This window comes from Cucurbita maxima, unplaced genomic scaffold, assembly GCF_002738345.1.
Source record: "Cucurbita maxima cultivar Rimu unplaced genomic scaffold, Cmax_1.0 Cma_Scf00003, whole genome shotgun sequence".
Classification (NCBI taxonomy): Eukaryota; Viridiplantae; Streptophyta; class Magnoliopsida; order Cucurbitales; family Cucurbitaceae; genus Cucurbita; species Cucurbita maxima.
The window spans coordinates 5,002,511-5,025,481 of NW_019272019.1; the positions used below are offsets into that span (position 1 = coordinate 5,002,511).

The 22,971-nt window shown below is 36.8% G+C and overlaps 4 protein-coding genes and 1 long non-coding RNA gene across 7 annotated transcripts; 3 read left to right on the forward strand and 2 right to left on the reverse strand.

Annotated features, from left to right (window-relative positions):
- Nucleotides 1–1,181: 1,181 nt before the first annotated feature.
- On the forward strand, nucleotides 1,182–3,129 carry LOC111476662 (polyadenylate-binding protein-interacting protein 5-like). The gene is made up of 3 exons (XM_023120432.1): nucleotides 1,182–1,337; nucleotides 2,053–2,502; nucleotides 2,692–3,129. The coding sequence occupies exons 1-3, from the start codon at nucleotides 1,335–1,337 to the stop codon at nucleotides 2,845–2,847; spliced, it is 609 nt and encodes a 202-aa protein (XP_022976200.1). The 5' UTR covers nucleotides 1,182–1,334; the 3' UTR covers nucleotides 2,848–3,129.
- Nucleotides 3,130–3,587: 458 nt separating this feature from the next.
- On the forward strand, nucleotides 3,588–6,505 carry LOC111476642 (dnaJ homolog subfamily B member 4). Its single transcript, XM_023120410.1, has 3 exons — nucleotides 3,588–4,137; nucleotides 4,620–5,026; nucleotides 5,846–6,505. The coding sequence occupies exons 1-3, from the start codon at nucleotides 3,973–3,975 to the stop codon at nucleotides 6,282–6,284; spliced, it is 1,011 nt and encodes a 336-aa protein (XP_022976178.1). The 5' UTR covers nucleotides 3,588–3,972; the 3' UTR covers nucleotides 6,285–6,505.
- A 19-nt stretch (nucleotides 6,506–6,524) lies between these two features.
- LOC111476596 (death-inducer obliterator 1-like) lies at nucleotides 6,525–12,649 on the reverse strand. Of its 2 annotated transcripts, none has more exons than XM_023120322.1 (5): nucleotides 12,421–12,649; nucleotides 9,120–11,451; nucleotides 8,571–8,691; nucleotides 7,893–7,952; nucleotides 6,525–7,800 (listed from the first exon to the last, which is right to left on the reverse strand). In XM_023120322.1, the coding sequence occupies exons 2-5, from the start codon at nucleotides 11,300–11,302 to the stop codon at nucleotides 6,805–6,807; spliced, it is 3,360 nt and encodes a 1,119-aa protein (XP_022976090.1). In that variant the 5' UTR covers nucleotides 11,303–11,451; nucleotides 12,421–12,649; the 3' UTR covers nucleotides 6,525–6,804. The 2 variants fall into 2 exon arrangements, with proteins under 2 accessions (XP_022976090.1, XP_022976089.1); XM_023120321.1 differs by having other exon boundaries at nucleotides 12,417–12,649.
- Nucleotides 12,650–14,117: 1,468 nt separating this feature from the next.
- Nucleotides 14,118–19,573, reverse strand: LOC111476627 (cyclin-A2-2-like). 2 transcript variants are annotated; one of them, XR_002717139.1, is made up of 12 exons: nucleotides 19,410–19,573; nucleotides 18,331–18,681; nucleotides 17,968–18,214; nucleotides 17,415–17,548; nucleotides 16,867–16,959; nucleotides 16,443–16,576; nucleotides 16,110–16,185; nucleotides 15,422–15,498; nucleotides 15,308–15,341; nucleotides 15,074–15,158; nucleotides 14,863–14,997; nucleotides 14,118–14,522 (listed from the first exon to the last, which is right to left on the reverse strand). XR_002717139.1 is itself a non-coding variant. In XM_023120389.1 (12 exons), the coding sequence occupies exons 2-12, from the start codon at nucleotides 18,619–18,621 to the stop codon at nucleotides 14,457–14,459; spliced, it is 1,437 nt and encodes a 478-aa protein (XP_022976157.1). In that variant the 5' UTR covers nucleotides 18,622–18,681; nucleotides 19,410–19,572; the 3' UTR covers nucleotides 14,118–14,456. The 2 variants fall into 2 exon arrangements, 1 of the variants encoding a protein (XP_022976157.1); XM_023120389.1 differs by having other exon boundaries at nucleotides 15,074–15,223; nucleotides 19,410–19,572.
- Nucleotides 19,574–21,320: 1,747 nt separating this feature from the next.
- LOC111476682 lies at nucleotides 21,321–22,344 on the forward strand. Its single transcript, XR_002717149.1, has 4 exons — nucleotides 21,321–21,540; nucleotides 21,626–21,833; nucleotides 22,023–22,204; nucleotides 22,315–22,344. It is a non-coding gene; the product is annotated as an uncharacterized LOC111476682 (long non-coding RNA).
- Nucleotides 22,345–22,971: the final 627 nt, after the last annotated feature.

The window sequence follows — 22,971 nt, forward strand, 5'->3', positions numbered from 1 at the left end:
TTTTTTCACAATAGAAGTTCGGTATGTCATTGCAAAAAATGTCCATGAGAGAATGATAGCTGCTGTGACTGTTGCAAAATGGAAAATGGAAAATGGTTTTGGATAGATCCATTCTTTTTTGTTCGGTTTAATATATTTATAAACACGTTTAGTTTTTTTTTTTTTTTTTTNTAGCAAACACGTTTTTTTTTTTTTTTTTTTTCTCGAACTCTAGTCCTTTTTTTTTAATTTGTTTTTGGACTTTTGTTACGAACAACCAAAAAAGGAAAATCATTTTTTTTCTTTTTTAGTACGGAATGCTAATGAATTCTTATTGACGGAGATCTTTTGTATATAAATGTGAGGCTATTTGTCCATGAGTGTCATCCGAACCTCCAATAACTATTTGTTCTTTCTATTTATACAAAAGGGTTCCGGTATTGCTTCTTTCCACATCTGGTCTCCAACTAAGATGTTAATTCATGGAAATACAGACTTCAACCTATGGTTCTAAAGATTCAATAGAAGCCCAGGTTCGTACGCCTATCCCTAATCCTAAATGGAAGGTAGCCCAGGTCCGTACGCCTATTCCTAATCCTAAATGGAAGGTAGCCCAGGTCCGTACACCTATCCCTAATCATGAATGGAAGGTAGCTTATTCTTAATCCTAAATGATGTAGGGTAAGTTTTGACGATTCAATAGAAGCCCAGGTCCGTATGCCTATCCCTAATCTTAAATGGAAGGTAGCTATTCTTAATCCTAAATGATGTATGGTAAAGACGTAGGGATGCATATGTAAATATAGTATCTATTTAAATACGCTCGAATGACCCCTTCTCATAATTAGAATTATATAATCTAGCCTTATTCCAGTTTGGCTCCTATTCTGATCTCGTCCGATATAGATATAGAATAAACTTATAATCGACTAAATCAAGTTAACGAAGGACACATAATATTCATTGTAGAGAATAATGTCAAAATAAAAGTGAATGAAAATTATTTTTTATTATTATTATTATTATTTTAGTTCAATAGAAGGATATTTTATTTAAAATAATTTAAAACTAAATCTTAATCACGCGTAATTTGAACTCGCCGACTTTTTGTTCTTTTTAACTATATATTCTAACGGAGAGCATCGCATCTAATATCCAAACGTAATCCTCTAATCAATCGTCAAAACTTAAGTAGGAAGTTTCTTATATCACAACTCAAATCTTTCACAATCTTACTTGTCCATCTCAATTCCAACTTACCGATCATTGCGTTCATTCGCTAACCTGAGCGATTAGGGTTTCTCAAATTCTTACTGTGTTGAAATTCGACCTGGGAGATAGAGATTTTGTCTTCGATGGTGAGTTTCTTGTTTGGGAGTCCGACCGTCGTGTTAGATGTTGAATTCTCGAGTTTCTTTGTTTTTTTCATGTAATTTTGGACTGATAAGTGAAATAGAGGAAGTTTTGTGGCGTTGAAACTGGTGTTGTTATATATGCTCTGTTATCCAATTGATTTGCTGTGGTTCGATATTATCAGTCGAAGAAATGTTAGGTTTAGAAGTAATGGCCGGTTATTCTGATGTATGTGGTTATCAATATTTTCTTTCTGCCATTGTGAAGTGATGAAATCATACTTAGTAAATCTTAGCTTTGGATACGTAGACTTTCTTCTTTAAATCTTGGTTTTTAAGTGGTTTGCTTTATAGATTTGATTCTTCTGATGCTTCCATGGTCTGATCTTTGCTTTTCTTGGAGTTCGTTTCAACTTTTTATAGGCATAGATGTAATAATATTTTCTTTCTGATCATCCGAATTATGCTTCCAATGGCTAAAAAATTTCATTGCTGTGAAATTGTTAGCGTATTATGTGTTGCAGCTGTCTTGAGTTCTTGATCTGAGTGTTCATTGCTCCTTGGAATTATCTATACGAAATGCTTGCAGAACTTGAAGGACTTGATGTTGCATTTCATACCAAGTGCTATGAGTTTTGAACTACCTCATTCTTCCATCGGATCCAATCATTTCTTTGAATCATTTCTGCATCTGTTAGCATTTCATTCAATTGTTTTGCAGGAAGAACAGGACGAGATAGCAATAATTTCTGCATCTGGTGCAATGAAGCCGCACGGATCATCTTTGAACCCGTATGCAACATCCTACATTCCAATCTCCAAGAGAGAGGCTAACAAAGCTTTTATGGCAGAAAGCTCTTCCAGGGAAAATATTGGGGCTAACCTTCCGGGAAATTCTGAACAGAAAATGTGTGGTTTAAATTTGCGCAATGGTAAAAAGGCACCTGATGATGCAGTTGCTCCTGCTGTGAAGAATCACCCTTTTCATGGATCATTGTCAAAAGACAATAGTGAATTCACTGAAATGGAGACTTTTCATACAGAAGTTAATATGGAACTGGAATTGCTTCAAATCTGTTTCCCTGGACTATCTGAACAGTCCCTTGCTGGTGTCTATTTTGCAAATAACGCTGACTTGGATGCTGCTATGGACATGCTGAACCAACTTGAGGTTTTCTCTGTCTGCCTTTTTATCTTAAACTGCTGTTTCACTCGACTGTTGTTACCGTACAAACTTGGTTGACGAACATTGTTTATGCTTGTGATTTGCATTATTAGTATCACGTATGATGATCTTATGCATGTTGTGAATGGTATCTATGTTTAACTAACTCTTTTGTTGGTTTAATTTGATATTTAGGACAAACATCCGTCTGATTTTGAATACGACCCTGAAAGTCTCCCGGACTCTTTGGACATCGGTGATATCTCGGAATCTGGGTTTGCAGCTGCTGATCAACTTTCTTCCAGAATGAAGAATGTAGCCAGTGGCGCAAGTACTTCAACCAGATTCTAGGAGTGCCTGTTGGTTTTGAGAAGTGGTTTTCTGTTTCCTTTCCTGGTTTTCCTTAGATTACTTTAGGATAAGGGATCCTCTCTGGTTATAGGATTGTATAGTGTTCCGAGTTCCTTGTACTTACATGAACTCGTTTGCAACGTTGTCGGTGTCTTCGGTTTGACCGATCAAAAAGATCGAAATAGGGCAAGCTTTGCTTATTGATATTCCCTTCTTCACCTCTTTTGTGTTGTAGGGTAGATATTGTTCTCTTCTGGGCTTCCCTTAAAGTTTAAAAAAAAAGTTTTCATACCTTTGTAAGAAATGTTCAACAACGAGTATCTCACAATCTATCCTCGGAGCCTAGTATCGTCATGGCGTATTGCTTGAACTTGCTTGATATCATTTGTTATTATTTGTAACAGCATAAGCCTACCGCAGATATTCTTATCTTTGGAGAATAAGACATTTTTAAATTTTAAGAATCTATCAAAGGAATTATATCAAATATTTCACTTATGAGAATAACGGAATCAATAATCAAATGATATTGGAATTATTAAATTACAACAAAAAAAAAAAAAAAAAAAAAAAAAATGTTGGATTGTATATTCTCTCAATGTAATTTATCTATTTATTTAGCTATTATATAATTTTTAGTACAATTGGAAAGATGAGAAGCGTAATCCCAACCCTATTATGGAAGGGGGATAAAATAATTAAGAAAAGAAAAAAAAAAACAATGAATAATCTAAACGAGAATTTGAAATTCACCGCGAGTTTCGGTTATAAAATCTCAACACTCAGCAAACGCGGTATCCATATAGATCTCCACCTACGTGCATCACAACAATATCGACCCATCAGTTCTTTCTCCATTGTGTACGAATTCTGGATCGCATACATTTTTTTTTCTCAGTCCAATTTCATTGAAAAAAACATCGGATCCAGAATCTTGACTTCGTGTTTCCGATCCGCAGAGGAGGATCGATCAAAAAAATTGTCTGTGTTTTGCACCTTCAAGATTTGGCGTATGGTTTATGAGCCAAGAGAGGCTCGGGTACGAGTTGAAGATCATTTAGAAGATCTGGCTATTTGTAGGGATTTTGAGGGAGTGGATCTGATTTTTGTTGGAATCGATCGAGAATGGGAGTAGATTATTACAACATATTGAAGGTGAACAGGAACGCCAATGACGACGATCTCAAGAAGGCGTATAGAAGGCTGGCCATGAAATGGCACCCTGATAAAAACCCAAACAGCAAGAAAGAAGCTGAAACCAAATTCAAGCAGATCTCCGAGGCCTATGAGGCAAGATTTTGCATCTCTTGTTTATTAAATCCATAAAATGGTTTATTCTTCTTCTTCTTTAGTTTATATTATTCTTTAGGAAATTTTTGTTTTCTTATCAGTTGGGCCGTGAGAATGGGAATGAATTAGGGCTTACGTTCATTTTCTTGCTGAAAGAATCTATAGAACTTAGCTTAGATGGCCAACAAACATGGTTGGAAATTTGTGAGGATGAACTTTTTAATGATTTTCTTAAGGTTGGATATTCAAAACATGGCTCAAATGGTTTTGTTTTAGGCGGATTAGAGTTGTCTCTTTTCCATTTTCGAACTCTCCAACGCTCCAAATCAGAATTTATGATGCTTTGTGGTTCTGTGTTATTCTGTCTTGAGATTGAAACCAGACTTTTGCCAGATGATTATTTATTTCTGATTCATTTTTTGCCAATGACTAGAAACGAATGTCCAAACTGTTTGTATAATCAGATAAGTTTTATAAAACAGGTGTTGAGTGACCCCCAGAAGAAGGCTATTTATGATCAATATGGTGAAGAAGGGTTGAAAGATATACCACCACCAAGCAGTGGAAGCTTCCCATTTGGAAATGGTAGCGGTGGCGGGTCGAGCGGATTTAATCCGAGGAATGCAGAGGACATTTTTGCAGAATTTTTTGGGAGCAGCCCTTTTGGGTTTGGTTCATCAGGACCAGGGAAGTCCATGAGGTACCAATCAGAGGGAGGAGTTTTTGGGGGATTTGGTGGAAGTGAAAACCTCTTTAGAACATATAGTGAAAATGTTACACCAAAAAAACCTCCACCGGTTGAGAGCAAATTGCCCTGCACTCTTGAGGAGCTGTACTCTGGATCAACAAGGAAAATGAAGATTTCAAGAACCGTAGTTGATGCAAACGGGTATGCCATTTTCTTCCATTTTACCTTCTTGCTTCATTCTTCTGGTTTCGTTTATGTGATATCCCACATCCATTAGAGTTCTCTATAAGGGTGTGGAGTCTATTCCTAGCAAAGGCGTTTTAAAAATCTTGTGGAGAAAGTTTGAAAGGCAAATCTCAAAGAGGACGATATCCACTAGCAATGGGTTTGGGCTCTTACAAATGGTATCAGAGCCAAACACGACACGGGCGGTGTGGCCCGAAGGGGTGGATTGTGAAATCCCACACCGATTGGAGAGAGAAACAACATTGATTAAAGAGGAGGGGAACAACATTGATTAAAGAGGAGGGGAACAACATTGATTAAAGAGGAGGGGAACAATATTGATTAAAGAGGGGAACAACATTGATTAAAGAGGGGAACAACATTGATTAAAAAGGGGAACAACATTGATTAAAAAGGGGAACGAGTGTCAGTGAGGACGCTGGACCTCGAAGGGTGGTGGATTGTGAGATCCCACCTCGATTGGAGAGAGGAACAACATCGATTAAAGAGATGAATGAGTGTCAGCGAAGACGCTGGATCTCGAAGGGGTGGATTGCATTTTTTGTAAGAGTGTGGAAACTTTTCTCTAGCAAATGCATTTTAAAGGCTTTGTAAGATGTAGTCATAGTATTTACGGATTTAAACTTTTGAGGTAAAAAGGAGAAGGTTTAAATTGTCAGCATGACTTATAGAATTCTGGAACTGTGAGGGTCAATTTTCTGATATTTTTAAATTTTCCATAGCTTGTTCTTCTGTAATGAACTCTGTTCCATCTTGTGTATCAAAATGTTATAGACGACGGGTCCCCGAGACGGAGATATTGACCATCGACGTGAAGCCTGGCTGGAAGAAGGGAACCAAAATCACCTTCCCAGACAAAGGCAATGAACAGCCAAACCAGCTGCCTGCAGATCTAGTGTTTGTTATTGATGAGAAGCCCCATGATGTTTTCAAACGAGATGGTAATGATATCATTATGAACCATAAGGTGACACTCGCAGAGGCATTAGGTGGAACCACTGTAAATCTTACCACACTCGATGGTCGTAACCTGTCAATACCCGTAATAGACATCGTTAGCCCGGGCTACGAGCTCACAATCACCAGAGAGGGAATGCCAATTGTAAGAGAGCCAGGTAACCGGGGCGATTTGAAGATCAAATTCGAGGTAAAGTTCCCGACGAGATTAACCCACGAGCAACGAGCAGGACTCAAACGTGCTTTGGGAGGCTGATGAAGGAAGAGAGCATTGGTGATGTTTAATCAACCAAAGGTGAAAACCATCGGCCAAGGATTGTTGAAACAGTATGCCCTCATAAATTTAGATGTCCGCTCTTGTAACTTACCCATATGTGTAAGCTGTAACCTTCTGTCAACAATTTCCCTATTGTTCTTTCATTTGTACAAAGAAAAAAACATTTTTCTTTTAAAGATTACAAAAACATTTTGATGCATTTCAAGCAAATACTTCAAATAATATGAATATCCATTGAATAAAAGTACTTCAAGGATCCGTCTTAGACTGTAGTAAATATGTATGAACCCAAAGATTCAGCTTCCATGTGTGTTCTTCCTTCAATAACCTATAAAGGTGGACCTAAAAGGCCTCGGGATCGACCCTAAATCTTACAAAAAGAGAAGTGAGAAATTCTAAGATTACAACAGAAATAATAAGACAAAAGCTAAAAAGAGAAAAGGAGACGAAAAGAGAGAAGGAACAAAGAATTTAACTTTACATAAAACAAAGGAAAAATTCAAAACCCTCTATTATTTGAAGGGTTGGAAGGAGCTGATCGCCCAAAAGCCCCATAAAACTGACCACTACTACTATGACTACCACCTAAATTCCCTGCAGGCTGTATATTGTTGCTGTTGTTGTGGCCTTGCTGAGGACCCCACCACGTCCCTTGTTGACTCACACTTAAGGGCGCTGGGGCCCCTACAGGCTGCTGCTGGTTCACCATGTAGTGAGCCCTCAGCGTCGGCTGATGGAACCCACGCACGGGCAGCTGCTGTGAGGCTGCTGCTTGTGGTTGCCACTCCGGGATGTCATCGTCGTCATCATTCCATGGCTGCATAGCTACCGAACTTAAGCTCCTTTCTCCCCAGTTTCCAGTGGAGGGGCTGTTAGATAGGTTTTGCCCATATTTTTGTACAAGCTCTCGCATTTGCTCTACAGGGCGAGACCCAGTTTGGGAAGAAGCTGGGCGGAATGAGGGATGCCTCTGCAGCCCTCGGGTGGTAGTGGGGGTGTTGGTCTGGGAAGAAAACACAGAAGGGTTTGCAGAACCAGAGAAATTAAACTCAGGAAGATCATCATCATCCCGAGCAGTTGAAGGACCGAACCCGGGAGGAACATCGTCATCACCATCCGCATCCTCCTCCTCAGGCAGAGGACGAGCACCGGCAGCAGGAAAATAACCATGAGTAATAGTCTGTTTAGGGGAAATATTATTAGCTTTCAAGTTCGATGACTCCTGCTGTCTTCTAGAACTAAAATGTTGCTTTTTTGAACTGCGTTTGTGGTGTGACGTTGAGTTTGGGGACATAGACGTTAATTGAGTTTTTCTCCATACAACAACGCCTATTAGGCCATTTTTAATTGCATTAAGTGCCTCATTATTTTCCCTTAGAAGGATCCTGCAAAGCATTTCAAGAATTCTTCCATGTGGGGGGCAAAAGTAAAATTCAACCCCCGAGCCAGGCTCCGCTATACCGACTCGCTCATCCGCAACATACGACTCGGCAACCTGCAACATTTTAACTTTCAACTATAAAAACTGCAGCAGGAACGCAGAAGCCTTCTGGAAAAGACATTTAAAGGGATAACCAAATCTATTACCTCCCGGAGATTCGCTCGATCACTATCAGGACGACCCTCCTTCAAATCCAAATGAAGAACCTGCAAGAAAAATTGAAATCAGTATCTCCAACAAAACCCAGAAACGAAGAACAGAACCAACAGCAATAATGTTATTATGATACCCAAAATTGTTATTGCACATACGACCCTACTAATTCCTCCGTTATGAAAGCAAATTTAATGAAATGGCGAACAGAAAGAGAAAGACACGCCCGTTTGATGACTAAAATCGAATTGGAATTGCAGTGTCTTAATTTTTCACTCACTAACATAGTTGAACCAATTTTAGTTGATTTTCACATTTTTTATGAAAACAAAAGCTATATGATGCTTTTGAACGGTTGACATCGCACAGTATTTAAAATTTTCATGAAAGATTATCCGATAGGCAATGTGCTTGCGCACAAAAACAATAACCAATTGAGGTAAAACGAATGGAGTTGTTATTTTTGTATACAATCTCCGGCGAAAGAGCAAAAAACCTATTGTTATAACGAGCATGGATGCCAGAAGGTTTAAATGGAAAACACTGAAGAAAATTTTAAAGATTATTATTTGATCTTTCATCTTTTGTTGTTTTGGTTCTTTTCTGTCACCGGGGGGAGTGGATTTCAAGTGCATTTCATTTTCCGTACAACAAAAATAAACTATAGATACCATAACGGCACGACTCCGAGATAATGGAAGCTCTTGAAGGAACTTCTCAAACGCATCCAATCTGACTCTCCCTTTGACCTCAAGAATGCCAGGCCAATCTTTCGCTGAAGTCCTTTCACCACTGCGCAAAGCAAAACCATTTTTGAAAAACGCATCAAGAACATCATGAGCACAATTCAACATTCATGGCCATAAAACCCATGAGATAGCTTTTAGAATTCAGTAAAAATCAACACCAAATAAAAAGAACTATACAACATAATAAGCTCCAGTCATGGAAACCAACCAAAAACACCAGATCCTCATTTACTGAAACAACTATTATCTATCTAACATTCAAAGCAGTACTCCAACTTGGCAAACATTTCACTAAATCAAAAGGAATCCCTAAAATATCAATGGTCGCATGAGAAGGCGCAAAATGAAAAAACATGGAAAGCCTATGGATTCATGCTAATGCTGGGCTGCTGATTGATCAATGTAAGGAGGAGACATGCAATAAATTTCAAGTAACATCATAAAATTCAACAGAAATATATGATTACTTACCTTATGTAGGTACCCACAACTGGAGTCATTGTCGAAATATTATACTGGAGAATGCCATCCCATAGATGTTCCAACTTAAATGTGCTAGACAGGGATTCAGTCCCAGATTTTGCAGTACTATCACTAGTAGATTTTGCACCGTCATTCCTATCAGATGTTTCAGAACCAGCTTGATTGTCATTAGAATCCACATCAGCTTTACTATGTTTAGATTTCAAATCCATTTGAACGGCAGAAGATGAGCCAATATCTGCTTTTGTATTAGATTCCTCATTGTTCTTATTTTTGTCTATACTGACATCTGTTGCACCTTTCGTAGAATGAGCTGCAGACTTCGACCAAGAGCTAGGCTCTGGCTCACCCTTCTCCAAAATAGGCGACAATTTTCCAGCATCTTCAGCTAAAATATCAAAAGGTGGCTCTGTATCAAGGGACTCCATGAACTCATCTAGGGAAACGATTGGAGGCAGTGACTCTGTATACTTAAGTCCGTCATCAACCATTAGTCCTTGCATCAAATCAGCCCCTTCATTTGATGGAATTGTGAAAGTGTAATTATCCTTGTCAGATGCACCATTTTTCTGACCAGGAATATTCTGTTCGTCCTTAATTGCTTCAGATTCATCAGAAGACCCACCATCGGTCTCATTCTTATTTAGTTGACTCTGAGAAAATGCAGAAGCCCCAGATGAAACATCTGCAGAGGCATTATCGTACTGCTCAACTTCTACTTGGAACTCACCTTTATGAGTCTTCTTTACCAAACGCCTTATATCAACTTCAGAATCGGGTAAAACTACCATTTGTGCAAGTTCTTCAGCTTTCGCCATTCTCCACTCGGAAAGCTCCTTTGATGCAAGCTCCTCAGCAGTCATCGAGCATAATCTTTCGGGGGTAATTTCCCCACTCATAACCCTTTCCCTCAATTCGGGATTGTTTCTGTCTTTCAGGTTGAACAAAAGGGACCTTCCTTTTTCCTTGTACTTTTTATTAACACCACCAAATAATTTAAATAATTCTTCTTCAATTTTAAGTGCCAAAGCCTCAGGCGTCTGAACTGGTTTTTCTCCCTGGTTTTTATTTGCTACACCAACGTCCATCTTCTGAAGTTCATCAGTTCGCATTTCCTTTTTATCCGTTACTCCTAAATCAGCCTCCAGTACCCAAGAGAGACCATTTTCTTGCAAAAGATCATCTTTAATAAAAAAGTTATCCCCAAAAGAAATGTCTTCATACGACAAAACATTATTCTGTTGAAACACCCGTCCATCATATCTCAACGGCTCTAAATCACTAACATTTACACATAGAGAACTCTTATCTAACATCTTTCCTACATTGTCTTCAAGACCAACAGAATCTAATTTTTCAGAGAACAGTTTCTTGGAGTCATCAGATACATGACCAATAGCTGGACCAGAAAATACAGAATTTTCCTGCTCTGGAACTGCAGACTTTTCAGCCTCAGTTAAAGAACTTTTTTCGTCATTAGGTAACTTATCTTGCTGCTGTGTAACCAAGGCTAATGCGGCAGTCAAGGACTCCCTCATCTTTGATCTCACGGATCCTGTTGGCTCATTTTGAATTTTGGAAGTTGGAGCCAACGGAGCACTCTGGCCTTTGGAAGCAGTGGGACGTTGATGTCGAACTTTAGTTGGATGTGATTCCATTTGCTGTACCTTTCTCTTAATTCCAGCAGGGGAATGCATTGATACAGGGGCATTGTTTGGTATTTGTAAAGGAGGCCTTCTGGCTATTCCAGATGTTTGATGCAACCATGGACGATGTTCCATGGATGCAACTCGCTTATTGTGCAATGGAGACTGCTGTGAGAGAGGATTAAAAGACTCAATTGATGCCTTGCGCTTCATGGGAAGTGACAGCACCCCTTCTGCAGTTCTTAGCATGCTTCCAGTACCTCCAAATGGATTGCTAGGTAATTGAAATTGTTGCTGTCCAAAATTTCCAGCTTTAACATCAATATGTCCGGTTTGCATGCATGATACCATTCCACTCTGAGCTAGAGATCCACCAGCTATTGATCCCATTAGTTCCATTTGCCTATTAGGTACTAAATATTGATGCAATGAAGAATCATTGGAAGAAACTACAACCCCTCGTTGAGCTTCTGAAAGTGAAGATTCCATTTTGTTTGATATAGGGTCCAACTGTCTACTTTGCATTCCTGGTATTGAATTCTTCAGAAAAACGATAGTTGACCAGGCTACAGCAGCAGCAGCATCACAAACAATAAATTTGCACTAGTTACGCAAACATCAACTATCGTCCATGTGATATGCTTTATCACCTTAAGGGAAAAAAACTTCAGCATCTGCATTTAGAACAAAAATACATCTTTCAGAATCAAAATAATATCAAGAACTGCAGAATTGTATCAGGAATAACGGTACTCCAATAACTTATTTCAGAAACAGGATTGTGGTTTATTGAATCTATAATTCTGCACACTGAATTTCCAAACCAACAGTTTATCAAACTCCATTTTCCAAAACAAAGTCGGGGCATGTGACTCTGACAATATAGCCTCAAGGCATGACATTAAGGCCATGAGATTGATGATACTGCCTCAGGCACCACTCACGAAAACCTCATAGGCTACTGTTATAAAATAATAAACATGAGTTTCATACGGAAGGAGAATGATCAAGTCAGGTTGATAGATCCTACAAGAACAAAAGAAATCATATAGATCTTACTACTTTGAAAAGAAGACTACTACTCCATCCATTAAGATCCCAAACAGACTAAAATTATATGTTGGATCGATAAAACATCACAAAACGTTTGTCACAACAGGGCTTCAGTTTCAGTATATATAATCCAGGTATGTAATATTTTCTTTTTCTTTTAAAACTATGTAACATGACCAAACGAGTTCCCACACAACCGACGAATACGTACACGGATATCTAGGGAAGTAATAAACCTTACAGACTAAAAATTATAGATCAATTCTCCTCACATAAACACCAAGTATAGCCTTAAAAAAAAAATTATCCGCCACAACAATCCCAAAAACTCGATTTCAAAACAAAAATCCACAAAGAAAAAATTAGCCGAAGAACCGAGAACTAATTCACTCCAAGTAAAAGAAAAAAAGGCAGCAAGAGGACACAAATTCATAAAACTCAAGAACCCCACAATCATCGCAACAATCCAGAAACAACCCAGCCAAAAGCATACCAACATCCAAAACCTAAAACCCTAACCGAAAACCTCCCCATAATCCAGATCAAACAAAAAAAAACCATTCAAAAAGGCAAGAAGCGAACATACATACACAAATCATCCGATGCAGCACGAACCGCAGAAACCGTAAACGGCGCGACGAACGCAGTACCAGTGAAAGGTCACCAGATAGAAAGAAAAAAAATCCAGAGAGGAGTGACGATGAAGACGAATGAGCTAAGGAGAGTTGAGAGAGGAACGGAAACGGAATCGAGAGAGAGAGAGATCTGGAAGGGTCGAAACTTTTGAGGGAAGAAAAAGGGAGAGGATTCAAGATACAAACCCTAAGGGATTTCAATCAATTACAGTGAGTGAAAAAATCCAATTTATATGTCCGGTGCATCGTCTTCACCGCCACGTGTCAGCCACATCGAAAGCCGCTATCTTAAAATGGGTTCACACGTGTCGCGGATTACGTGTCAGTTTCGGTTCTTGCAAAATTGCCCCCACTGTGATAATGACATTTTTTCGGGAGAAATTTTTTATTTGACAAAATATAATGATTGGAAATTTGGCCAATTTTTCCAATTAATTTTAACCAACAAAATAAACAAATTTCTAAAAACCCAATAAAAGTTGAGTAATTTAATGAAATTTAAAATTTAGAGTAAAAATTACAAAAAAAAAAAAAAAAAATACTATTCTATGATAAAATATATATATATATATATATATATATATATATATATATATATAATCTTTATTAAATCAATTTAAGCTTCTAAATAAATAAAGTTACAAGATTATGGATGGAAAATTTTAAAATTTTGATTTAATAATTTATTTTCTCTAATATTATCTCCTTACTTGGATTTATTTCTTTTTAGTATTTTCAAATGATAAAATTTAGTCATATATTTGGAATCAATTTAAAGATTATTTCTCATGTTTTATTAATTTATCAATTTAAGTAAATTACTATTCTATGATTTTCTGTAAAATACATTTTAACTTTAAGAAATATAAAATACATTTTAAATTACAAGAATATATAATAACATTCTTTCTTAGCCTTTTTCAATTTTATATTTAATATAGATCTCTAATGTAGACGGCTTAAAAACAAACAATAATTTAAAAAATCGAATTAACAACTAGATCAAAGACGACACAAAACATATAATTTAAGAATATAGTTGAACCTAACAAATATTTTTAAAGTTCACGGTCATGCTGGTCCAGGGCGTGTTGCCCATGGCCGCATGCCTATGACAAGCCAAACCCTTATCATGTCTTTTCATTCTAGTGTTTTTACTTCTATAGTTCTAGGGCGTATGACGCCTCAAAAATATCATGTCTAGGCCTGCCAGAGTTTTTACTTCTATAGTTCTAGGGCGTATGACGCCTCAAAAATATCATGTCTAGGCCTGCCAGACATGAAATGTCTCAAAATGTACTATAGGGGATATGACTAGTTGTCAACTTCTCCCTACCCAAGGTTATATATGCTAAGCCGTTGTTATCTCTCTCTTGCTTGCTTATATAACGTCTCTTTCAAAAATCTCTCTTTCTAAAATCTCTCTCNGCTAGAGGCTCGATCATACGTCGCTTGGCCGTAGGCGACGCAAGTACAAATTGGCTTAGCTCACTTGTCGTTGGAAAGTGAGTGCCGCACAATCGCTAGTCCGCTGCCTTTAAAAGTGCGATTGTGTGACATTGAAAACTAATGGACAAATCTAACCTATGAGTCACTTTTGAAAAAGTAAGGACCAAACAGAGTCAGTATACAATGAAGAAGAAGAGAGAGGGTAGTCTAAAGAGACTCCCAGCCATGTTTATTCATTTAGGTTTTGGATACAAAAATGTAAGGCGCTAAAAGGAGCAGCCCCATATTGCTACAATAGCTGAAGAGTAACGAAAGCTAAAGTCACCAAACAATGAACATTGCCTCCAAATGAGCTTTTTGGATTCACAAACACAATGTATTTTAAGCTATGGGAATATTAATGTACACAAAATATCACAGACAGAGATATCTGGAAGTGCCAGTACCAGAGAGCGCAGAGGAAGTGGGGTTCCTCCAAGTCATTGAGATCACGAAGGATGATGTTTTTTTTGCTGTAGATTATCCTTTTGGCAAGAATGTGATCAATCTTGTTCTTCAAATAGCGATAGAACCGATCGAGACGACGCTAATGTCGCTACGCATTTGAACTGCAAAAAGATGCATCGGGTAAATAGAAGCCTAATCCAAATAGAAACTTCTAAAAGTATGGTCATAACAAGTAAGCGAACTAAATAGAAGTCAATCCCAATAGAAACTTCTAAAAGTATGGTAATAACAAGTAAGCGAACTAAATAGAAGCCTAATCTCAATCGAAACATATGAAAAAAACATCAATTTTACCTTTCAATTGCATAGTTCATCAAAATAATTTCCAAAAAAAAAAAAAAAAGCTCAGCAGAAACATCATGCGATCAGCCAGAGTATTCATTATGATCCAACAGTTTCAAAACAGAACAAAAATAGAGATTTTTTTGTTATTGTTATTACCTTTGGTTGTCTATACTTCTGACGTATGGCATTTAAGGAGGAAGCACTGGCGTTATGTTGCAAGTCTTGGAGGGCAAGCACAACAGTTTTCAGCTCAGAAGCGTTGTAACATGTATAGTGCTCCAGAGTTGGATTCTGTAAGAAATACACAACAAAATCTGAGACAATTTTTCTTAATAAATTATAGATATCATAAGAGTGAAGCACAGACCCAGGGATGATCCGATTGGTCGAGTGTCCATCTTGCAAGAAAAACGGCGGATGCGGCGATCAGTGAAGGAAGGAACTTTAGGAAGCTGTATTCAACAAGAGTCAACTCAGCTAAATAATTGGCCAAAAACTCAAGTTCAATGCAAGGAACCTGATTGCAAAATAGTTAAAAATGTCACCATTAGCTATCATTTTTTATATAAAGAAATGATAATGATATTAGGATAGAGTATACCTTGTAAGAAGCATGAGCCGATTGTATGAATCTCCTGTAAATTTGAAATATCCAATTCAGTTTAGATGTCAATATGCCAACTTAAAGCATCCAAGAATGGTGACAATCTAATACCTTAGAAATGTCTTTGTAGTGGGAACAGATAGCCGAAAGTGCAGTAAGTTCAAAACTTTACTCTCCATTTCTACCACCTGTTAACAAACACTTCAATCGTGAATATTCGACTGTTTTGGTCCGTTGGATCAAAAATGATACAACAACGTTCAACTATGTCTCTTCTAGGAATATGAATAATTCTCATATTCAAATTGACTCGGTAGTTTCTATAAATCCTCGGAGTTTTCGGGTCTGGAAACATCTCTCTAGGAGACGCGTTTTAAAAACTTTGAGGAGAAACGAGAAAGAGAAAGCCCAAAGAAGACAATATTTGCTAGCAGTGGGATTGGGTATTACATATACTAAATCCTTATTCTATACTAACAGGTCCCTCGTGGTAAGTCAAGACATTCTTTCACTCGTTTGATGATGCAAACGAGCAGATGTATATCAAACATTCTTCCTATATAATTTTTTCCCTTAACATCATGAGTGAAGGGTAGTCACAAGTTTACAAGAGGACATGATCCATCTAACTAGGTTGCTCAAATTATGATTAAGAAATGCACGAATAATTTTAAAATGGTCAAAATCACTTGTGTTCCATTTAAAATCCCTCTAAAGCACACATCTAATCATTTAAAATCAGTTTTGATGGTGTCGAGCATAATTAAAGTATAAACTAATCAAGCAGCAAAATGTGTACCTCTCTTTTTGTGTAAGTATTATCTGTAATGAAGCAGAAATCTTCCACTCCTGGCGCACAGATCTCCTCATATTTTCTTCAGGTGAAAGGAAACCAACCAGCTCAATAAGTACAATGGTAAAAATGAAAATTTTCAAATTTTGAAAGTTAACAATTGTCAAATTTGTTGCCTTCAATTTTCATTATTCTACATGTATCTAAACAATGAGGGAAAATATACTAGATCTATACTATTTAGCCTATGTTTATAAATAATGGTTCCCTCTGACAAAGCTTCTACATGAGTTAATTTCTCTAGTGGATATTTGTACGAAAGGTCTGATCAAAACTTACGATGCAATTAGCATGCTTGCAACACCGAGAAGCTGGAGACGCTTTCTTTCAATACAATTTCGAGAGAGAAACCGATCAATAACATTCACAGTGAGGTAGAGTGTATCTGGAACCAACTTGTATTCGTCAGAAACCTGAAAAAACAGTTGATCATCAACAAAATTGACGTTGACAAAATATTTTTGTTTAACTATTCCAAGCACATTGGTATTTAACAGCACAAGTATAGACGAGTATGCCATGTAATGGTAAAAAAACTAATAGTAAGCATTTCATTAAAAATAAAACTAAACTAAAAAAATGCATTCAAAGAGTTCTATTATCCCATGTAAAGGATTTTTGTCAACTTCGTGTCTTTATGCAAGTTAATCAATATAACATATCAATTTGGTCAAAGTAAAGCTGCAACAGTGATGAAACGGACCTCTATAAGCCAATCAACCAGTATTCCTCGCATGTCTGCAGTGATATCTCGCTGCAACTGTTCCATATAGGTAGTTGAGGCCCTTTGATCAAGCTGAAAATAGTAGAAAAAATTCAGCTAAAAGCGTCAATCAGTCATTTTTATATAAAGTGCAATCATCTAAAGTGTTTCTTTCAAAGAACCAATTCAGCTGCTTCCTAATAATTTCAGAAGTTTCATATTTCCCTTTACAATTTAGAAAACTACTTTCAGGTGAAAGAGACAATAGAAAGCAGAATGTCACCTTCACCAGATCCTAAGTTGGCTTGGCTCACTTAGTGTTGAGTGAGTGCCACACAATCGCCAAATCCGCTGTCAAGAAAAGTGCGATTGTGACATGGGGCATCCTCTCATCTATATTTTTTTTACTAATGGACGACCCTAAAGTCAGAAGTTTCATATTTCCCTTTTACTAATTATGACCTATGGCCTTAGACAAATGCAGCATCTGTATTAACTATGGCAATGCAACAATGGCCAACAGTGAACAGTAAGTCCTTAATACAAACCTCCGTCACACGTATTCTGTCATATATGTCTGGAGCATATATGCTGCATGATTGAAGACATTTGGAGTTTGAATCAATGTCTATAACACCTGTATCACTTGATGCTGCCGATTGTTCAGATGCCATATATTTTTCTGCAAAATTTTACAATGGTATTACTGTCTCTCCTTGCTAATTCAAGGCCGCAATGCTTATATGCTACGTTAATATGATGTTCAATTGCCACTGACATTATTTACATAATGCTATCAATAGAATTGATAATTAACAGTTCACTTCATGAAGGACCCATTTCCAATCAATTTTTGCATGATGTTCAATTTTCCTACAAAACTAGAACATTCTGCGAGCTAATTAATTGTGCTCTACCACAAACACTGCAGATACAGTTCTTGCAGCAGACTGAGCATCAAATTGTAGGTCAATTTTTTTCCAAAAGAAGGAAAAAAAAAAAAAAGAAGTTTAGAATTAATCATCCATTCTTCAAAGTTCAAACCATAGTGCATAAAGACAACAAATACAAAGTCACTGTAATTTTAGAGAAGTTGCATACCATTCGGCTGAGGGATAGATTCTTCTGAAGATACAGAGAGAACCATATCTAAAACTCCACATTCTCCGCTGGTGTGACAAAGAGTTTCTCTTAAAGATACCTCTCGCGATTCTACCACCCTTATTTTAGATAAGTCCTCAGCTAGTCTTGTGTTTTCATCTTCTTCTGCTCCTAGAATTTCTACAGGAGCATTTAAAGGCGCATTTGCCTTAGCTTTAGCAGAAATTCTTCTAGTTGGTTTGTCTCCCTGTCAAACCGTGGTCATTAGCAGTTAAGAATTGCCTATATCGACAGCGCCAGCATGAGTCACATCAACATTTCACAAAGAAACAACAAAACATAAGTCAAAAGATTCAAGTTCACCTGAATATTAGAAGCATTTCTGCAATTCTTATCAGAACCTTTGGTGGAAATGTTAGTCACATCCTTGAGCACTGCTCTTCTTTTATTAGGAAGGCCACTGGAAGAAATTGAACAAATGTTAATATCATCAGATGCCACTCTTTTTGAGTTAGCTCGTACAATATGCTTCTGAACTCCAGAAGATTTTGAGGAGCATGGAACGTCTCCTGATTCGCTTAATTCTTTTGCCCGTGCTCTCGTGATTCTACCAGAGCGATCTTCAACTTGAAAACTAACGTTTACAATACTCATTTCTACTGCCTTGAAGACCAGCGGTTCATTACAGCAGATCAAAAATCATTTTCATTGAAGCTGCATAGCCAACATAAAATAAACAGGTAAGAACGATCGCTAGGTGATTACACTTCTAGAGAAAAATTTCAATAACGTGCATAACTGCTATGACACTCGATCCGTGATTTATTCTATGGCTAGGTGATGAAGCTGTTACAGTGCAAGTAAAAGAGAAACGAAAGATCGTTTCGAGTACCTTCTACATTTTCAAACAAGCTTACGAACATAGATAATAACTATCATAAACATTAGACATCACGAGAGCCCGAGGTGCAAACCTAATATGTTTATTTTTATCCCGCACCGTACAAAACTTCCTATCTCTCCTCTCCCTACCCCCACCCACCCAATACAAATCCTCTCGCCATCGCCGCCCACGAAACAGGGAAGAAGAAAACACTCTCGCTTCCAAATCAAATTTCCGGCACCAAAACGAAGAACATGGATGCAACAACAAGAAATCAAGAAGTAAGCTCAAGAATCCGCATGATTTAAACGGAAAGACAAAGGCCAGATCATTAAACGTAAGCTAGATTTCTCAATACACTTAAATAAAACGGAAATCGGCGTTGTGGATTCAGGACATGCACAAAAACCAAGTAAATCGAAACGCCCACAATAATCATCCTTCATCATAGTTTCGAAACCGCTAAAACATCCAAACAAACGTTTAAACACACAAAATAAATACTCGTAAAATTCAGAGAAAGAGATCAGAACAATATCAATACAAAGCTTGAGCTTACAGGCTGACAAGAGCTCCACGTCCTCCAATGGCGGTCTACAGAGCTCTAAGCAGAATTACAGAGAAAGAGCGGGAGAAGCTGAGCTTTGGACAGGGAGAGACATTGAGAAATGAGAGAGATAAATATAGAGTGGAGAGCGTCAAAGGAGCGTGAGCGGGAGACGAAGGTACAGTTTGAACTTCCATTTTAAAAAATATATATTTAAAATAATAAATGCTGTAATTTTATATTATTTAAATATATCCTCGCGCTATTTTATTTTATTTTTTATTAATATTTAAGCCTATATAAACGTTACTTCTTTTTTACAACTTTATTGACTTTTTATACCAAATTTTAAATTTTTTAACAAATAATCATTTTTATTTTGCTATTTTCAGAAGAAAAAATAATCGTCATTGGGAGAAAATTATGGTAATTTTTAAAAATAAAAAACAAAATATTTCTTATTTTATTTTTTAAAAGTAAGCTTATAAATGCTGCATATATTTATATAAAAAAAATTATATCTATTTTAATCTCATTATAAAAAAAGGTAAGCTCATTAAAATATATATAACTAAATTTAGATACTTAGAAGTAAATAAATTAAATGACAATAATCAAATTTTAATATAAAATTGTAAGATTATATCAATTTGAATGAACATTAACAAAGTTATTTAAATAGTTAATTTGTGATAAATTAAATAATTTTTCGTTCAAACTTTATTTTATTAAACCTTCAGTGTTTTTTCTAATAATTTTATTTAATTTTTATAAATGGATTCAATTGGAACTTTTTTAATCTTTAAAATTATGAAATAAAACAAAATTGGGCTTTTTGATTATATTGAAAGTGGCAGATAAAAAATAAAATAAAATAAAAACTTATGATTGAATTAATTATTTGTATAATTCTATTTAATAAAATAAGAGGGAAAATAGTAAAAATGAGTGATCATTTACGATTATAATAAATATTAAAGGAAACAAAAATAATGTTTCGTCCGGATTTCACAATCTTCCTTTCTTGGGGGCTCAACGTCCTATTTTGGCACACCGCTCAGTGTTTGGCCCTAATATTAATTGTGACAGTTCAAGTCCACCGCTAATAGATATTGTTCGCTTTTGCCAATTATATATCAACACCAGCCTCACGATTTTAAAATGTGTCTATTAGGTTGTTTCCAACGTGGGACATCACAATCCACCCCCCTTCAAAGCCAGCGACCTTGGCACTCTTTCCTTCCTCCAATGGATGTGGGACTACCCCCAAATCCACCCCTTTAGGCCCCAGGTTCCTTACTTGCACACCGTTTCGTGTTTACCCCCTTCGGGGAACAGCGAGAAGGCTGACACATCATCCGGTGTCTGGCTCTGATATCATTTGTAACGATCCAGATCCACCGCTAGCAGATATTATCCTATTTGGGCTTTCTCTTTTGGGTCAGAATTCCTTCGAATATATCCTTGAATTCATTCGAGACGTGAGAAAAACTCAAATTGGCGAAGAATATGGTCCGTGGGTTCCCTTTATTGGGTCAATCTATTAGGGACAGGGCTACATAGTTCTGTGGGCCTTTCGATACAATCAAATAGAAAGCCCCAAGTGCGCCATATTCTAGGAGCCCAAACTATGTCCTAAAGGCTTTAAAATGTGTCTTATTTCGGATTTTCACACCATTATAAGAAATGTTTCGTTTCTGTTTCTAATGAAATATAAGACCTAATTTAAGATTTAGAGATAAATAAAGTCACATTAAGTGACAGTTCTATGTCAAAATTAAATTTGTACCTTGGGTTAAACTTTAATATATAATGAATTTCGAAGAAATACGATATTAAAGTTATTTTTATCAAATTTAATTAAAAAGCTTTAACTTAATCCTTAAAAAAATACTTGGTAAAATAAATGGCCTAAACGATTATTGCGCCGAATGAGTTTCCGATCGCGTTGCTCTTTGGACTGGACTGGAATCGTGCGAGTTCGAGACTGTTGAAAGCTGTTTTCGATCATTTCGAATCGTCTCTCATGTTATTGTGTTCACAAGTTCGAACCTGTTGGATTTTATTCTGTCCCTACGAGACATTGTTATCTGCCTCATCATCGTGATTGCGAAATGGAGGGAGTTTGAAGGTTATTTGCTTTGTAAGATGCATAAGTTTGAAGAAGTTTTTGAAGAATTTAACACGATTTGTCGAGGAGTTGTTTCTCAATATCTTGCGTTCTGCAGATTGCACGATGAATTCCATCTGAAATTGTTTCTCGAGGAATTGTCTTCTACAATTGTTTTTTGATTTGTCGAGGATCTGTCGAGGAATTGTTTCTCAATATTTGTCGAGGAATTGTTACCTGATATGTATAATCAAAATGCCGATTCTCTCCGTGCTAGAAGAACATCTATTGTTCGTAAAGCTGTGGCAATGTCTGAAATGTTGAAGGTCTGTATAAACCCTAGAGTGCTTGTCAAACGCAGAATTCCATCTGAAAATGCTGTATTTAGTGCAAATAGATCGATAATTGATGTCAGGAAGAAATCCAATCTGTGACTGTTTGAATCCATATACTTAAATTTTTCTCTGTTCATTAGTCGAGCAGAAGATGACTTGAGCTACATAATTTTTCCACAGGAATCTCTGGAGAAACTCCAACAAATGGATCAGCTTAGAGAATTATTTGTAATAGAAAGAAGAGCTTTCAAGAATTCAGATGAAATTTGAATGTGGAACAGAACGTAATTTCGCTTGAGTTGTCTAAGGAAGGACAAGTAGACGGTTGGCGATCGACTTTTGAGCAGTTCAAGAACAACACTGTAATTCAAATCCTCAACTCTGATTTTCGCATTTCATTTTGCTAAATCTCTTTTGTTTTTCATATCTGTAATCCAAACCATAAACCATTTGCTGAATTTCAACTATGAAGTCAGATCATGGGACCAAACTTGGCTAGGCAGAGAGAAAATCAAGGATGGAAGTGTTGAATTATTCAAGCACATGACACATGTGAGTGTTGCTGAAAAGCAAGGTTTTTCAACAGAATGATGATGAAACCCACAATTGTTGGGAAGTGCTTTGCAACCAAACTCTGTTGAATTGCATCATTGTCCATTAACAATGTCGAGGGGAGCTTTGTCAATTTGCGCGCTTTCTCTGATTCGATCGGAGTATTCAATTTCGCCATTGTTGAGATGCTCAATTGATTTCTTTGCTCGTGCAAAAGGTTAACAATCTTTAGATGAACTAATGCGAATAAGTGTACGCTTCCATACTCGGAAACACTCTATGCTGACTACGCTCAGAGACACAAAAGCACATGTAATACTAGTTGTTGGAGGCCGTTTGCTTGTTAACACGTGTTTAATAGATTTCTAAATTTACACAGCCTCTTTGAATCATTTTTTTTTATGGTAGAAGGTGGAATCCACACCTTTTTCAAGTTCTTTGCAACTAATTTGATTGGGGTATGAAGTCACAATTTACCATCTTTTTTGATTCTATGTTCGAGTGTATTAGTTAATTATTAGCTTTAGTAATCTTTAAACGAGGCATGCTTTGCCTTTTGATTATAATTCACCATGGT

What these genes read in the sequence shown, in the direction of transcription:
- LOC111476596 (XM_023120322.1), bottom strand. Translation starts at nt 11,302, where the DNA reads ATGCAAAGTAGACAGTTGGACCCTATATCAAACAAAATGGAATCTTCA. An exon ending in CTCGGAGTCGTGCCGTTATG is followed by an intron (nt 7,953 to 8,570) that starts GTATCTATAGTT and finishes TTTTTCTTGCAG; the next exon opens with GTTCTTCATTTGGATTTGAA. An exon ending in ATCGAGCGAATCTCCGGGAG is followed by an intron (nt 7,801 to 7,892) that starts GTAATAGATTTG and finishes AAAATGTTGCAG; the next exon opens with GTTGCCGAGTCGTATGTTGC.
- LOC111476662 (XM_023120432.1), top strand. An exon ending in ACATGCTGAACCAACTTGAG is followed by an intron (nt 2,503 to 2,691) that starts GTTTTCTCTGTC and finishes TTTGATATTTAG; the next exon opens with GACAAACATCCGTCTGATTT.
- LOC111476627 (XM_023120389.1), bottom strand. Translation starts at nt 18,621, where the DNA reads ATGAGTATTGTAAACGTTAGTTTTCAAGTTGAAGATCGCTCTGGTAGA. An exon ending in ACAGAATACGTGTGACGGAG is followed by an intron (nt 16,960 to 17,414) that starts GTTTGTATTAAG and finishes TACTATTTTCAG; the next exon opens with CTTGATCAAAGGGCCTCAAC. An exon ending in ATACTTACACAAAAAGAGAG is followed by an intron (nt 15,499 to 16,109) that starts GTACACATTTTG and finishes GTTTGTTAACAG; the next exon opens with GTGGTAGAAATGGAGAGTAA.
- LOC111476642 (XM_023120410.1), top strand. Translation starts at nt 3,973, where the DNA reads ATGGGAGTAGATTATTACAACATATTGAAGGTGAACAGGAACGCCAAT. An exon ending in AGATCTCCGAGGCCTATGAG is followed by an intron (nt 4,138 to 4,619) that starts GCAAGATTTTGC and finishes TTTATAAAACAG; the next exon opens with GTGTTGAGTGACCCCCAGAA. An exon ending in ACCGTAGTTGATGCAAACGG is followed by an intron (nt 5,027 to 5,845) that starts GTATGCCATTTT and finishes AAAATGTTATAG; the next exon opens with ACGACGGGTCCCCGAGACGG.